This window comes from Artibeus jamaicensis, unplaced genomic scaffold (genome assembly GCF_021234435.1).
Source record: "Artibeus jamaicensis isolate MK-2021 breed Jamaican fruit bat unplaced genomic scaffold, CSHL_Jam_final scaffold_474, whole genome shotgun sequence".
Lineage (NCBI taxonomy): Eukaryota > Metazoa > Chordata > Mammalia > Chiroptera > Phyllostomidae > Artibeus > Artibeus jamaicensis.
In genome coordinates, this window is record NW_026522046.1 from 39,606,381 (window position 1) to 39,621,233 (window position 14,853).

The 14,853-nt window shown below is 46.5% G+C and overlaps 2 protein-coding genes across 3 annotated transcripts in view; one reads left to right on the plus strand and one right to left on the minus strand.

Moving 5' to 3' along the window:
* Positions 1–576: 576 nt before the first annotated feature.
* YBEY (ybeY metalloendoribonuclease) lies at positions 577–5,390 on the minus strand. Of its 2 annotated transcripts, XM_037158191.2 has the most exons (5): positions 5,312–5,390; positions 4,637–4,892; positions 3,325–3,453; positions 2,059–2,127; positions 577–929 (listed from the first exon to the last, which is right to left on the minus strand). In XM_037158191.2, the coding sequence occupies exons 2-5, from the start codon at positions 4,844–4,846 to the stop codon at positions 843–845; spliced, it is 495 nt and encodes a 164-aa protein (XP_037014086.2). In that variant the 5' UTR covers positions 4,847–4,892; positions 5,312–5,390; the 3' UTR covers positions 577–842. The 2 variants fall into 2 exon arrangements, with proteins under 2 accessions (XP_037014086.2, XP_053513566.1); XM_053657591.1 differs by having other exon boundaries at positions 4,637–5,382.
* An 83-nt stretch (positions 5,391–5,473) lies between these two features.
* The window catches only part of MCM3AP (minichromosome maintenance complex component 3 associated protein), a 47,036-nt gene continuing 37,656 nt past the window's right edge, over positions 5,474–14,853 (plus strand). Inside the window, exons 1-6 of the mRNA XM_053657587.1 lie at positions 5,474–5,776; positions 6,291–7,611; positions 7,851–8,074; positions 10,283–10,361; positions 10,829–10,973; positions 12,115–12,305. Of these exons, the coding sequence (XP_053513562.1) occupies positions 6,396–7,611; positions 7,851–8,074; positions 10,283–10,361; positions 10,829–10,973; positions 12,115–12,305 (1,855 nt within the window). The 5' untranslated portion in view covers positions 5,474–5,776; positions 6,291–6,395. The remainder of the gene's footprint in view (positions 5,777–6,290; positions 7,612–7,850; positions 8,075–10,282; positions 10,362–10,828; positions 10,974–12,114; positions 12,306–14,853) is intronic.

A 14,853-nucleotide genomic window follows, 5' to 3' on the forward strand; every position in this document is an offset into this window, starting at 1 on the left:
TGTTGGGCATCACCTGGTAAAGCTGGACCCCGTCCCCTGCCCCAGCACCCCACTAGTGCCCTGGACGTGGCAGGGCCGGAAGGTCTCCCTTCAGTCTCTTACAAAGGGTTTTGGAGCCAAGAGCTTTGCATTTACTTTAAACTGAGAACAAGCTTAACTGACTACGAGCAGGCGACGTGCAGCCAACTGTAACTCAGGAACACCGCAGGCTCGAGTCCCCGTCCCTGGGAGCAGCCGGGGAAGGGCAGACTGAGTCAGGACACAAATCCAGTGGGAAATGTGTTCTCGTGTTTCTAAAGTTGACTCACAGGGGAAACCAAATTCTCAGAATCAGTTTCCCAGTTGCAGGGTCAAAAAGGACCTCTGAGAGGCTGTGTTAGCGTCGTGGCCTCTGCAGCCCCGTGCTGCAGCACACCTATACCTGACTGGTTCCGTGCCTGTCCCCTCCACCACCTGCTCCCACCCATGTGCTCCCGGGCTGCTTCTTTCATCCTCCTGAGTGGCTGCAGGGGTGGGAGACAGACAGGCCTCATGGCTGAAGGCAGAATCCCAGGGAGGAGGAGGTTATATGCTTTGAGAGTTTAGAATTGTTTTATTTACAATACTGAAAATAACATGTCTGCTGTGTTCTAAGTAAAGACATGAGTGGAAATTTCTCTTATGCTTTAAGAAATAGTTCCACTTACGGAATTTAGCTCCAGCTTGGGCACTGACCAGCAGGACCCTCAGTCTGGTGGAGTCTCTGATCCTCGTGGCCCGAAGGGAGGGGGCAACTCCCATCTACACGGTGTCCCTGTGTTCTGGAGGGTCTCTCGGGTAAACCTGCATCTTCGGCTGTGACATCAAAAGAGGTCCCTGCTCAGGGGCTGAAGCCTGAGCCCAGTGCGCCGGCCCAGCTCCTCGAGAACCTGCTTCTCCTTCTGGTACATCTGAAAGAAAGGAATAGAAACTGAGTGGGGACTTGTCCAGCTGGAGGGGCCTCTTGGGCCTTGGGGTGTCCCTGGTTCCGAGCAGGAGTCTGCTCCTCAGGAAATTCCTCCCCCAGGCCCATGTCCACGGCTGTGGCATGGGGAGCCTTGGCCGTGGGGCCTTCCATACAGGTCAGAGGGCAGGTCCTGGTTCTGCTCACGGGCACCCGGCACCCGGGCACAGGGAGGACCAGCACACTGCAGGAGAGGCTATGGGCAGGGCTGAGGTGGCGATCCTGGGCGGAAAAGAGGAGAGCCTATCTGAGGTCAACAGGTGCAGGACACATAGAAGGGAGGGGGTGCAGATGGCCTCTTCCTGGGGAATGGTGGCTGGGGCTTGGAGGGCTGGGGTCCCCGGTGGACTGCACACTGGACGTGACATCTTGGGCTTTTCCCGAGATGCTGAGACTTCGGTCTGTGGGTTATAGAGGCAGGGGTGCTGAGAGGAAAGGGGCAAAGGGGCACAGGAGGGTCAGCATCTGGCCAGGAGGGGAGGTGAAGCCAGGGTGCAGGCGGGGTGACCCACCCTAGGACGGGGTGGGGGTGGAGGGGTGGGCAGAGCACAAGTGCACTGAGGACTTCTTTTGTTAACAAAAAAGTTTAATAAGCCTTTCAGACAACCTGACTATTTGATTACAAATATAGTTTGACTACACTGAACATAATGTGGTATACTGATCGACACGGACCTTTACACGTGGGTAACCAGTGGCACCCCTTGAGGAAACCAACGGCTCCATGACTTTACACAGTGAGTGCCCCTCAGACACCTGCACATCTTCTATCCCGTTCCCAGCTGATAAATATTACCACAATTTCTCTTGTAAAGACTTTTTAACTTTAAACCATTAGAATTTCATAGCATTCTTAGAATTCCATCTCTCTGTTCAGACTTTCCTTTCCACAGTGACTTAATCTTACAGTTAACAGCATTTGGGGAGCCCAGCATTTAAAACAAGTGTATGTCTTTTTTAATGAAGTAAACACTTACAAAATTCCTTATTTTACTGTTTTTTTTTTTCCAATTTTGGTTTTCATTAACTGCAAGGGGCAGGTCGGGCAGCCCTGGCTGGCGGGGGACAGCACCTACCTCCTGCCAAGTGGCCTCTGTGCTGTGGGTGAAGCCCAGTAGATGACAGAGCCCATGGATAGCAGTCACCTGTTAGAACAATTAAAAAGCCATCTCAGGGGTTGGTCATTACCAAGCCATGATCCAGGGGAGCAGGAAGGCAGGGAGAGCTGAGCCCACACCTGGAGGCCTCCCCTGGGCCCAGGCTTTGGGAGTCAGTGGCAGCAGCGCAGAGGGTGTGGGTGGGAGCGAGGACATGGGTGGGGCCCGGGGAACTGCAGGTAGGCCAGGACCCTGTCAGGGTGTGAAGACCAGGATCTCTAAGGTGGGGGTGAGGAGGAGGTTATTTCCTGAGGAGATGCCTGCTTTGGGGGGCAGGGGAAAGGGCTGGAGATGTGAAGGACAAGGTGGGTAGTTTGAGGGTACCCGGGGCTGTTAGAAGGTGCCTGTGCAGCTGGGAGCCTGTAGGGCAGACACTGGCTTGACCCTGTGCCAGGGGATGCGGGTCCTGGGAGTGGTGGGCTGGCCCTCTACTTCCATACAGAACCCTCAGAAGCAGGTGTCCACAGATACCCCCTGACCTCCCAACTGCCCACAGCAGGGGTGCAGTGCTACCTGCCACAGAGACCCCAGAGCTGGGCCAGTCCTGACTACAATGGGTTTCCTGTTGCTCAGAAAGAAAGGAAAACATCCTCCTCTCCCCACACCTGCACACTGGGTCTCACATGGAAGGGCTAGGACACCCACCCCCTCGATGTAATTCACGGTGTGGCTATTTCGCTAAAGGACGACCCCTCAACTGAACCTTTGGGGAAGTTAAAATAGGACTTGCTCATACTCAGTGCTTTCAGAACACTGCCCCTCTCCTTTTTTTTTTTTTTTTTTTACCTTAAGCTGAGGATAGATCTGGAAGGTCCTGGATGCTAAATCTTGTCTGCTTCAGGATGTTTCTAAAGAAGCTTATTTAGCCTGTCTATGTTAGCTACACAGCTTGGTAAGCTCAAGGAAAAATCTGTAACAAAGTCACTGATGGGAGCTCCCCTTATCTCCTAGTTCAGTCCTGCAGAAGCTTCCCGTCCTCTCCCTGCCCCCAGCCCTGCCCCAGGCTGTGCAGATCCCACCAGGCCATCGCTCTCTCTCCCTCAATAACGCTTGTTCTTCACGTAGGTGACAGTGTGGACAATAGTGTGGACACAGGTAGCATATTGCCAGCCCCTCGTGGCCTGAATAAAGGATATGGTATTCATTACACCACACAGAACCCGTCATTTTGGCATCCCCACTTACGGTCAGGATGTTGTAGTAATCTTCATTTTCTTTGCACTGCTGGAAGATATACTCCACTCCTAGGAAAATGTCCCCCAGATTATAGTCATCTGGAAAATCAGGATGGGGAATTTCACCTGCTTTCAGATTCTGCAAATGAGGAAACACATCATGAAAACAGGACGTCAGTAACACTAACTCAATCATAGGCCTACAGATTTCATTCTGGAGGCCACTGTCCTCTCACTAGTCCTACAGTGGGGTGGAAGACTGCAAAGCCACTACAGGTGGCAAAGCGACACAGGTGACAAGATGTTTCCACCTTGTCAAATGATTTCCTTTCCATTTCTTTCATCCTTCCTAATGCACAATCACACAGATTACAACCGGTAGGAGTTAAATCACCACACTGATACAATTTTATTTTTCTATTATTTCCTCTTGGTATTTTGTCCTAAACAAACAGCCTTTCATTTTCCTACTTTAAAGTCCACAAAGGCCCTGGCTGGTGTGGCTCAGTGGTTGAGTGCAGGCCTGTGAATCAAGGGGTTCTGGTTCCAATTCCAGTCTAGGGCATATGCCTGGGTTGTGGGCCAGGTCCCCAGTAGGGGGCGCATGAGAGGCAACCACACATTGATGTTTCTCTCCCTCTCTTTCTCCCTTCCCCTCTCTAAAAAATAAAGAAATAACATCTAAAGAAAAGTCTATAAAGTCCAGTCCATTCATTTGAGCCAGTCATCTATGGCTGCGTATTTATTTAGTACTGTTAATTTTATTTTTCTTCCTATTAGTGAAAATAAGTGAACATTTCAATGCATTTTTATATATTACGCATTTTAACATTTTATTATCTTTCTTCATTTGATATATTTCTATGGGTGGTGTGATACTAGTGGATTGAAGTATGTTGCCAGACTCCTTTCCCAAAGGGTTGCTCTGATTTATGCAACTAACAATGTGTGAAGCTGTGAATGAGTCATTTACATAAGTGAGAATAATCTAATAGCTACCACAAGTTTGTAGAGAATATTTACACAAGTTTCTTCTTTTATTCAGTGTTATTTAAAATCTTCAATATTTAAAATACTCATCACTGATTCACATTTCAAACTGCAGAAGCATTGCACTAATTCACTGACTACATTAGGAGGGGCGAGGGGAGCTCAATCCCCATTTCTCCTCCAGTTAACAGGAGATGGTCGATAGGATAGCTTTGTGTATATTCAAAGTTCACAAAATAAAACTAAAAAAGATCACGTCTGTATTATAATTAACCCAGAAAAGTTACACCGGATGGGAGGCTAGACAAGGGGAGGAGGAAAATACGTTTTACCTCATGAAATGGAAAAGAAAGCACATCGGTTGGGAGATTTTTCTCTCTGTAGATCTTGTTGATGTGCTGAATACTCTTGTTGTCAACACAGATGATCCCCAGGTCGAATTTCTGGACCCCTAAAATACTCCTGACTATCTCCATCCTCTGGCGGAGCGGCACTCTTCGGAGGGGGATAGCTCGCTGCAAGTTTCTGAGCACCAGACTCATTTCAGGAAGACAATAGGGGACCCTTTAAAAACGTTTGTAAAGCAACCTGTGGTTGAAGTTCAAAAGAAGACAAATCAGTCCTAGAAAGTGATCGTAAATTCTGTAAAGGCACACACGCAAACACAATCAACTCATTTTATTTGGTGCAATTCATTGAAAAAATTTACAGAAATTTACATTTCAGCATAAGTTAGATATATAAAACGAAGCCCAAGAGCCAGGCAAGCCAGAATGTAGCCACAGGAAATTAAGGCTGGTGGAGGGAAAGGGCCGTTAATAGTGAAAGCGGGTCAGCGGCGTAGGGGACAAGTACTGGTGGAGGGGCACGAGGACGGGATGCGTCTGGTCGGGTCCGAGGCTCCCCAGAAACCGCTCAACCCTGGCCGCGGCCCCGAAACGCAAGTCCCAGTTATCACGCTGACGTCCCCCCCAAGTTCGGAGAGAGGAAGTCGCTCGCGTACGCACAAGGGCCGAAGCCAGAAGACCCCAGCCTGGACCCTGCGAATTGGAAATGGCTACGCCGCCGTTCGGGCGGAGAGCGGAACTCAAGCGCCGAGGGCCGTGGGCGGGGCCGAGCCGCGCGGGGTAGGACCGGAAGTCGGTCCACCATTATTTTGGTCCGCTGCGTTTAGGGAAGTGCTGCCTCCGCCGGCTCTGGTCGGTGTCTGTACCGCCAGCTGGGCGCCGAGGTACCCTGCAGCGGTGGCGTCGCTGAGCGGGACGGTGATCGCGGCGCGGGGCCTGGGCCGAGCGGAGGCTGCCCCTTACCCGCGCCGCTTTCTGATCCTGCCTTCCGCGCGTCGCTAACGGAGTAGGAAGGTGGGCCGCCGGGCCTAGGGCGCGGCCTGTGCGGCACCCTCTGCTCAGCCTAAGAATTGGCGTTGTGCTACCAGCCTCCAGCCCTTCCCCGGTCTTGGGAGGCCTCTACGCGTGAGTACTCATGACCTCTAAGCTAGTTCATTTGGGCAGTCACCCCGGTATAAAAACACATTCTGTTTCTGGGTCTGGAAAGAATGTTTAGTGCTATCGTTACTTGGAGAAAAATTAGGTGGGAGGAAACATCAAAACACTAATGTTTTAACTGTTACAGTGGAATCATCTGGATATGGAGATTGGAAGAAGTTAGGTGAAACTTTTTAATTTACAAAGTAAATTGACATTCATTTTTCAAAACTAACATTTGAGGCGTTTAGTGGATTTGTCAGTTTAGTCAAAGGATTTGCTTTTAGTTACGCTTTAAACCCCAGTAACAAAGCTATTTTTTCGTACCATTCTCCACCCCATACTCCAAAAAAAAGAACCCACTGACTCTCAGAAAATGATAATACTTGGCCCTTGACTGTGACCCCCTTTTAGATAGTTTAAGTGTGACATGTGATTAAAAATTCCTGTATTAGTCTTTCAGCAGCACATAGTTCTGATGATCTGAATTTTTGTCTTTCAGCTTATGTGAAGATGAAGGGGAGCTCCTTGGTTCAACAGACTATTTAAGGAACAGGACTGCTTTGTACACTGATTGTTTATTACCTTCCAGTAACTGGGTCAGAAGATGAACCCAACTAACCCTTTCAGTGGGCAGCAGCCTAGTGCTTTTTCAACAGCTTCCAGTAGTTCGATAGGAGCGTTTCAGGCTAAGCAGCCATTTCGATTTGGTCAGCCTTCTCTATTTGGACAAAACAATACATTATCTGGGAAAAGCTCAGGATTTGCACAGGTATCTAGTTTTCCAGCGTCTTCTGGAGTAGGTAGTTCTTCAGCGCCAACATTAGGATTCTCTCAAACCTCAAATGTTGGACTCTTCTCTGGACTTGAACAGACTCCAGCCTTTGTAGCTACCTCTGGGCCTTCAAGTTCATGTGTGCCGGGAAACTCAGGATTTACTTTTAAATCACCCAGCCTTGGGACTTTCCCAAGTACTTCTACTTTTCGATCAGAAACTGGGGATGTAGCAAGTTCTGGTTTTGGGAAAACAGAATTCATCTTTAAACCTCTGGAAAGTTCAGTGTTCAGACCAATACTGGGAGCTGAATCTGAGCCAGAGAAAACTCAAAGCCAGATTACTTCTGGGTTTTTCACATTTTCCCAACCAGTTAGTAGTGGATCTGGGGGACTGGCCCCATTTCCTTTTAATCAAGTGACAAGTTCAGCTACTAAATCAAATTTTACCTTTTCGAAACCGGTTGATAGTAGTAGTTCAGCATCACCCTTTACACCTGCTTTGTCAACCCAAAATGTGGAGGAAGAGAACAGAGGCACTAAGTCACTATTTGGAAGTATTAATAGTAGCTTCACTAGCTTCCCCACATCTTCTTCAGGATCTTTGGGGGAACCTTTCCCAGTTAACAAAACAGGTGTCAGACAAGGATGTGAAGAAGCTGTTTCCCAGGTGGAGCCTCTGCCCAGCCTCATGAAAGGGCTGAAACGGAAGGAGGATCAGGACCGCTCCCCGAGGAGACATGGCCACGATGTAGTGGAGGACTTGGACCCTCTCTCTAGGGGTGATCATCCTCCTGATAAACGGCCTGTCCGCTTGAATCGGCCTCGGGCAGGCACTCTGTTTGGTCGGACAATACAGGATGTCTTCAAAAGCAATAAAGAAGTTGGTCGTCTGGGCAACAAGGAATCTAGAAAGGAAATTGGTTGTGCTGAGTCTGGGGAAAGTGACCACATGGCCATCCCAGGAGGGAGTCAGTCTGTTCTGGCACCTTCCCGGCTTACCGGTGTGAGTAAAGAGGAAGAAACTGAAAATAGAGATAAAAAGGAAGGTGAGCTCTCAAAATGTTCAGCATACAGTTAATCCTGCTGGCAAGTTCTTGGTAAATTTCCCTGGGTGTTGGCCTGATTTTTTCGGTAACTTCCCTATAAACATTAGGGATATTAATGTACCATAGGATCCTGGAGCAGGTCTCACATCCGTGGGAATTTCTTTTGCCTTACATGGTTGGTGCCTCCTGTTTGAAAACATTACATCTACTACAGTTCTGTTCCCATCCTGATCCCCTAGATTTTCTAAGAGGAACTCCTGGGCGGCAGAGTAAAAGAAGTGAGAGCACAGACCGCCTTGGGGGCTTCTCTCCATCTGAAGTCACAGCGATCCAGTTGAAGAACATTCCCGACTATCTCAACAACAGGACCTTTCTGGAGAACTATTTTGGCAAAATTGCTAAAGTGCAGCGCCTCTACACCAGGCGCAACAAAAAGCTTGCTGTGGTGTATTTCCATGATCACGTGAGTACGCCTGACTGAATTTATGTGAATGAAAAAAATAGGTTTTAAAGTGATAAAGTGTTGTCACTTTGAAACCTGTTTTTTTTTCATCCATCAGTTATTTGCTTTCTAGAATGTAGGAAAGTACTAGAATATTTTGTTCCTAACTTTGGAGAAGCTAGAACAGCACAGTTTATTTCATAACTGGAGTCATCAGTGAAAAGTTTGCAGCCCCTACTAAATGCAGTGGTGAGTCCCAGGAAGTCACATTCCTGTGAAACTGGAATGGCTCTGTAGGAGTGGCTCTAACCACACAGCACTTTTCCAAGCTTGAGTTCTGTTTGCATTGTTTTGTTTTATTTGGTTCCAATACATGATCGTTATAAACATTCAAACAATACAGAAAAAAGTGAAATCCCGTGTAATCCCGTTATTCAGAGATAACTGCTTAAGTTTGGTTTATACTCTGACTTTCAGTACACCATGTGGCAAAAGTAGGTTTACAGTTGTTTGTATGGGAAATAATACAATTAATAAATAGCACAAAAATAAACTGTTCACATACTAACAACTGTAAACCTACTTTTGCCCTGCATGTGTGTAAATGTACCCACGCATAACACAGTTGTAGGGTGTTTGCATACATAGACTGCTCACGTTCTGTAACTTTATATCTTTATTATTTTAAAAAACACTCTTGTGGGGAAAAATTAAGTTCTCTAGAAATTTATAAAGTAGAAAGCATGTTTTCATAACTTTATTAAATGGTAGAAGTATTTGCCCGTCAATTTACTATGGGAGGGCCCTTCCCATAAATTATGGGTGACAAAATCACCCATAATTCTATCTTCTTTAAGATATCAACTGAATGTTGTGGTTAATGTTTTTGCAAATACGTGGTCACATTATTTTTGCACAAATGGGATGCTCTATACACTCTTGGTAACTACATGTAGCAGTCTCTAGTATTTTCTGAAATCAGTGTAGGATGGGGTTGTTAAATTCTACGTGGCATTCTATCCTGTTGACATACTTACTTGAACAGTGTTCTACTTGTGGGCATTTTTGTGCATATATTTCTGATTAGTTTATTTCCTTTGTTTAGATTTCTGAGAGTAGAAGTTCTGCTCCAAAATATATGCAGTTTTAGGGCTTTTGCTATTCCTTCCTGTTGATTTTTTCCCAACTCACTGGCATTGATAATCACATTCACAGTGTCGTGCAGCCATCACCACTATTCCCAGAACTTTTGTATCAGCCCAGACAGAAACTCAATAACCGTTAAGCGATAACTCCCTTTACTTCCCTCCCCAGCCCGGTGACCTCTAATCTACTCTCCATCTCTATGAATTTGCCTATTCTAGATATTTCAAATAAGTAGAATCATACAGTTTGTCCTTTTGTGTCTGGCTTTTTTTGGTTAGCATAATGTTTTCAAGGTTCATTCATGTGATTGTGCTTCGTTACTTTTTATGGTTGAATAATATTCCATCGTGTGGGTACACCACATTTTGTGTTATTCATCTGTCGATGGCCACAGATTGTTTCCACCTTTTGGCTATTTTGAATAATGCTGCCCTGAGTGTGATTTGCAAATCTCTTGAGACCCTGCCTTCAGTTCTGTTGGGTGTATGCCTAGGGTGGAATTGCTGGGGCATATGGTAATTACTTCCCACTTTTTAAAGTTCTTTTCTGGCTATTGCAGTGTGCTTATTCCAGCTGAACCCTAAAAAATACATTGTCATTATAAGCAGTTCACTGATAACATACAAAGCTGAGGTCCCTGATCACCCCTATCTTTCCTGTTACCCAGGAACAAGTACAGTTACTAGTATGGTGTGTGTTTTTCTATACATTTTCATGGGTGTATCTGTAGGTATACTAGCTTGTACTTGGTTTTGTTATGTTTTGTGAGAAATTGTATCCTGCGTGTATCATTTTGCAGCTTGCCTTTGTGTGTGTGACTTGGCTATATCTTTCCACTCTATGTGTTATCAGATGGTGAGAATTTTATCAAATTCCAGTGAGGCCATGGTTATGGGTTCTATCAGAGTAAAGTCATTAATTTTAAAAAGAGAGACCAAACATCAGATGCGAGACAGGTAAGGGGAGGCGAGGACTGAGCGGCTAGAGGCCAGCAGGTGGAGCTGTGGCGCTGTTGCACAGGCCTTCACTGACTGCATTTGAGTATTGAATCTGCATACTTTTGTGTTGTGGACCGTTTTCCAGGCTTCTGCAGCCCTGGCCAGGAAGAAGGGGAAAAATTTGCATGATGACGTGGCTATCTTTTGGCACAAGAAGAAAACAAGTGAGTTTTCAGTTATTTTTTGCATGGTCTGTAATGCTTTGTGTGCAGGGCCCTTTAAACCTTGAGTGGGAACCCTTCCCCAAGGCCATTGGGAGGCTGACTCTGAGTGGATCCTTGAGTCTCATAGTGTTTCCTTGGGCTCCTTTGTAACCTCCTGTAACAATTATGAGAATTTTACTTTATCACAAAAAGTGAAAAATATAGCCCTGGCTGGTGTGGCTCTGTGGATTGAGTGCTGGCCTGTGACCCAAAGGGTGGCTGGTTCAATTCCCAGTCAGGGCACATGCCTCTGTTGCAGGCCAGGTCCCCAGTACGGGATGTGTGAGGGCAACCACACATTGTTCTCTCCCTCCCTTCTTCTTTGTCTAAATATAAATAAATAAATAAAATTTAAAAACAAAACAGTAAAAAACCCAATGTCAAAGGACGTGATAGCATAAACTCTGTTCTGACTCTTGCATTTTCAGGTCCCAACAAGAAAACTTTTTCCCACAAGGAGAAGAAACCAGGGGAGGGTGAAGCTGGCCAGAGCACAGAGGACACGCCTTTTCAGCACTCCCCTCTTAGCAAGCCCATGGGGAGGGCTGCGGCCAGCAGTCTCCTGAATAAAAGGTGCGGCCGGTCGTTCCTGTGGCTGTATCTGACATGGCCTGTGGGTTCTTTGACTTCTGAATGTCAGAAAAAAGGAGGGATTTCACAGCAGTCATGCCAGAGGATGAAAGGGAAGTGGGATGATATGACCCCTGAGTTGAGGCTGAGGGATGATGGCGGGGGGGGGGGGAGAGGAGAGGAGGACGTGATGGGGAGGAATGGGGGGCCCGGGGAGGACATAGGAAGGTTGACATTGAGAGCTACTTGCCAGGGCCCTGGGCCTCCTTAGTCGTCTGACCGGGTCCCACGTACTAATCAGTTGCTGTCATGCAGTTCTTCCTGATGTATCAATGTATAAGCAGTCACTTTTTCCCTGAAAACTTCTAACTGGCCATGGTAAGCGTGTATTTCTAATGTCCTCTCTAGTGATTTGCAACATGGCTTTTTGTAGGTTCAGCTTATCACAATGAACCTGCCAGTGGGGGGCAGTCTGCATGGGAATCTTTATTCCCAAGTGCCCTCCCCTCCCGCTCTGTCCTCCCCGCTTTCTTTCACAGCAGCCCCGCCTCCACGGGTCTTCTGTGTAATCCTTCACCTGGTGTGGCCTGTTTGTTGTTTTCCTTACTTTCTGTTACACAGTTAACAATTTAGTTGCGGATTTGCTGTTGCTTTTTCCTTTCTTACTCATTCTGCTTGTATCTTCTTTGACATTCGAGTTCCCAGAATTCTGGGAGCCAGCTGGCAATGGGGAAGCCGACAGAGATTGCCCAGGTTTTATAGCGCCTCCCTCTACTGAAACGAGGTTATATGTGAACACACGTAGGCATAATGTTTCCTTATGGTGTAAAGAGTTTGCGTTTTTATGTTCAAGCTGAATTTCATTTCTTTGATCTAGAAATCTGTGTATATTCATTGTAGCTGTTAAAATGGACTCATCTCATTTCAAAAGAAGTGTAAAATATTTCAAATTAAAAACATGGGGCATAACACGAGGAACACATTTGTACTCATCACCCGAGTTATCAGGGTTCCTCTTGCTTCAGTGTGTAGTTCACCAGCTTTAGGGGCGTGGAGGGTGTTGAAAGGGGAGGGAAGCGTGTGGAAGTGGGAGTGGCACAGAAGCCAGCCGGGTCGGAGGCCCTGATGTGCTGCTTTCTTGCAGCTCTCCGGTGAAGAAGCCGGGGCTTCTGAAGGCCCACCCGTTTGAGGGAGACTCTTTTGACTCAGGCTCTGAGGGCTCTGAGAGTCCCGGGTCGTGTGTGTCCTCCCTCAGTGCGCTCATAGGCACTGTGGCCGAGACGTCTGAGGAGAAGTACCGCTTGCTGGACCAGCGGGACAGAGTCATGCGGCAAGGTAAGGTGGCTGCCTCTCTGTGGAGTCCAGAAAGCCATGTAAAGTCGTGGTAGGGTCTCCTCGGGAGCCGAAAGGGAGGGGCCGCTCCTGAGTGTGGGCAGCACTGTTGCGGAGCCTCAGGTTCTCTGGCGAGCCGCAGGGATGGCTCATCAAACAGCCTTTGTTGTTTACTAGTCTCCGAAGGGAGTGAGTGCAGACACGGATGTGCAGGTACGGTTTTGATCGTACTTCCTCTTCTTCTTATAAAATTTATCTATTTTTTAAAAATTGTATTTTATTCATTCTGTTACTATAGTTATCCCAATTTTTCCCCCTTAGCCCTGCTCCACTCATCGCCCACTACTCCCTCAGGCAGTCCTCCCACCCTTGTTCAAGCCAGTGGCTCATGCGGACAAGGTCTTTGGCTACTCCATTTCCTGTGTTGTACTTTAAGTCCCCCTGGATCTTCTGGAACTACCTACTTGTCCTTCTTAATCCCCTGACCTCTTCCCCCATTTCCCACAACCCCCTCCATCTGACAACCATCAAAACGCTCTCTACATCCGTGATTCTATCTCCGTTCTTCTTGTTTGCTTAGCTTGTTTTTTAGGTTCAGTTGTTGATAGATTTGTATTTTTTGCCATTTTATTGTTCGTAGTTTTGAACATCTTCTTTTTCTTTTTTTTTGTCCTTATAGAAGTAACTTTATTTTTTTTTAATTTATTTTTTAAATTTTTATTTAGTTATTTTTCAAGTACAGTTTTTTGTCTATTTTTTTCTTTTTCTTAATTAGTTCTTTTAACATTTGGTGTAAAAATGGTTTGGCGATGATGTACTCCTTTAGTTTTCTTCTTGTCTGGGAAGCTGTTTATCTGCCTTTCGATTCTAAATGGTAGCTTTGCTGGATAGGGTAATCTTGGCTGTAGAATCCTGCTTCTCATCACTTTGAATATTTCTTGTCAGTCCCTTCTAGTCTGCAAAGTTTCTTTCGAGAAATCAGTTGACAGTCTTATGGGAGCTTCCTTATAGGTAACTAACTGCTTTTTTTAACTGCTTTTAAGATTCTCTTCATCTTTAACCTTTGGCATTTTAATTATGACGTGGCTTGGAGTGGGCCTTTTTGCATCCATCTTGTTTGGGACTCTCTGTGCTTCTTGGACTTGCATGTCTGTTTCCTTCACCAAATTAGGGAAGTTATTTTTTCATATAGATTTCCAATTTTTTACTCTTCTCTTTTCCTTCTGATGCCCCTATGATGTACATGTTGGATCTCTTGAAGTTGTCCCAGAGGCTGCCTACATGAGAGGATGTAAAACTTGCGTCTTGTTTTAAAAAAATTTTTTTTCCTTCTTGTTCTGATTGGTTGTTTTTGCTTCCTTATGTTCCAAATCATTGATTTGATTCTCGGCTTCATCCACTCTACTGTTGTTTCTCTGTAAACTATTCTTTATTTCAGTTAGTGTATCCTTTGTTTCTGTCTGGATCTTTTTTGTGCTGCTGAGACCCTCACTAAGTTCCTTGAGCATCCTTATAACCAGTGCTTTGAACTCTGCATCTGATAGATTGTTTATCTCCATTTCATTTAACTCTCTTCTGGAGTTTTGATCTGTTCTCTCATTTGGGCCATGTTTCTTTGTGCCCTTGTTTTTGCAGCCTCCCTGTGTTTGTTTCTGTGTATTGGGTAGAGCTGCTTTGACTGTTTAGAGTATGGCCTAATATAGTAGGTGTCCTGTGGGGTTCAGTGGCAGTCTCCCCTATCACCCAAACTGTGTACTTGAGGTGTGCCCTTGGTATGGGCTGAGTACACCCTCCTCTTGTAGTTGAGCCTTGGTTGCTGTTGGCAGATCATAGGAGGAGTTTACCTAGGCAAGTTAGCTGCAAGGACTGGCTGGGACCACTGACCACCAACCTCTTACCTCTGTGGAGGATCAGCTGTGCTGGCGCAGGGTGGTGGTTCTCTGCAGTAGTCTGTAGCTGTCCACTGGATGCACTGGCCCTGGGGTTTCCCGGGTGGTACAGGCTAAGGTCAGCCCCTACCTGTATTTTGCCTGGGGCACCCTGCCTGAGCTATAAAGCAATCTGAGATGGCTGCTACTTGTCCTGGGCTTGGAGATTCCCAGGTGAAGCCAACCTGTGGATCTAGGCTGGCTACTGCTAGTGCTGGGCCTGAGGCTCACTGAAGCCAGCTCTTGCTTGTTTGATAGGATTTAGGAAGTTGTGAAGCCATTCATATGGAAAAGCAGCTTGGGTGGGCCCTTAAGTTGGGTGTAGTGGAGTCTCTGGGAATCTCCAAGGTAGGTCAAATAGTATTAGCCAGGTGGATGGAGTCTCAGATACAGCACCAGCTTCCCAGCTTTGTGGCTCTGTTGGGGGAGGGTTTAGAAAAGGGACAGTGGCCTCTGCTCACCTTGATGCCATACACTTCATTCTTTCCCTGTGCCACTGGTGCCTTTCAACCTGCTACCCCAGTGCTGGAGCTCAGAGGGAGTGAGTATGAGTAGGTGTGTTTCTCTGTGGGTTAAGAGGAATAGCCTGGTGCTCTAGAAGTTTCTTCCACCAACTCAGTCCC

Excerpts from the sequence above, each read along its gene's own strand:
- YBEY (XM_037158191.2), bottom strand. The coding sequence starts at position 4,846 with ATGAGTCTGGTGCTCAGAAACTTGCAGCGAGCTATCCCCCTCCGAAGA. Across the intron at positions 3,454-4,636 it reads TTTCTTTTCCATTTCATGAG|AATCTGAAAGCAGGTGAAAT; the intron begins GTAAAACGTATT and ends CCTCATTTGCAG. Across the intron at positions 930-2,058 it reads CAGAGGCCACTTGGCAGGAG|ATGTACCAGAAGGAGAAGCA; the intron begins GTAGGTGCTGTC and ends CCTTTCTTTCAG.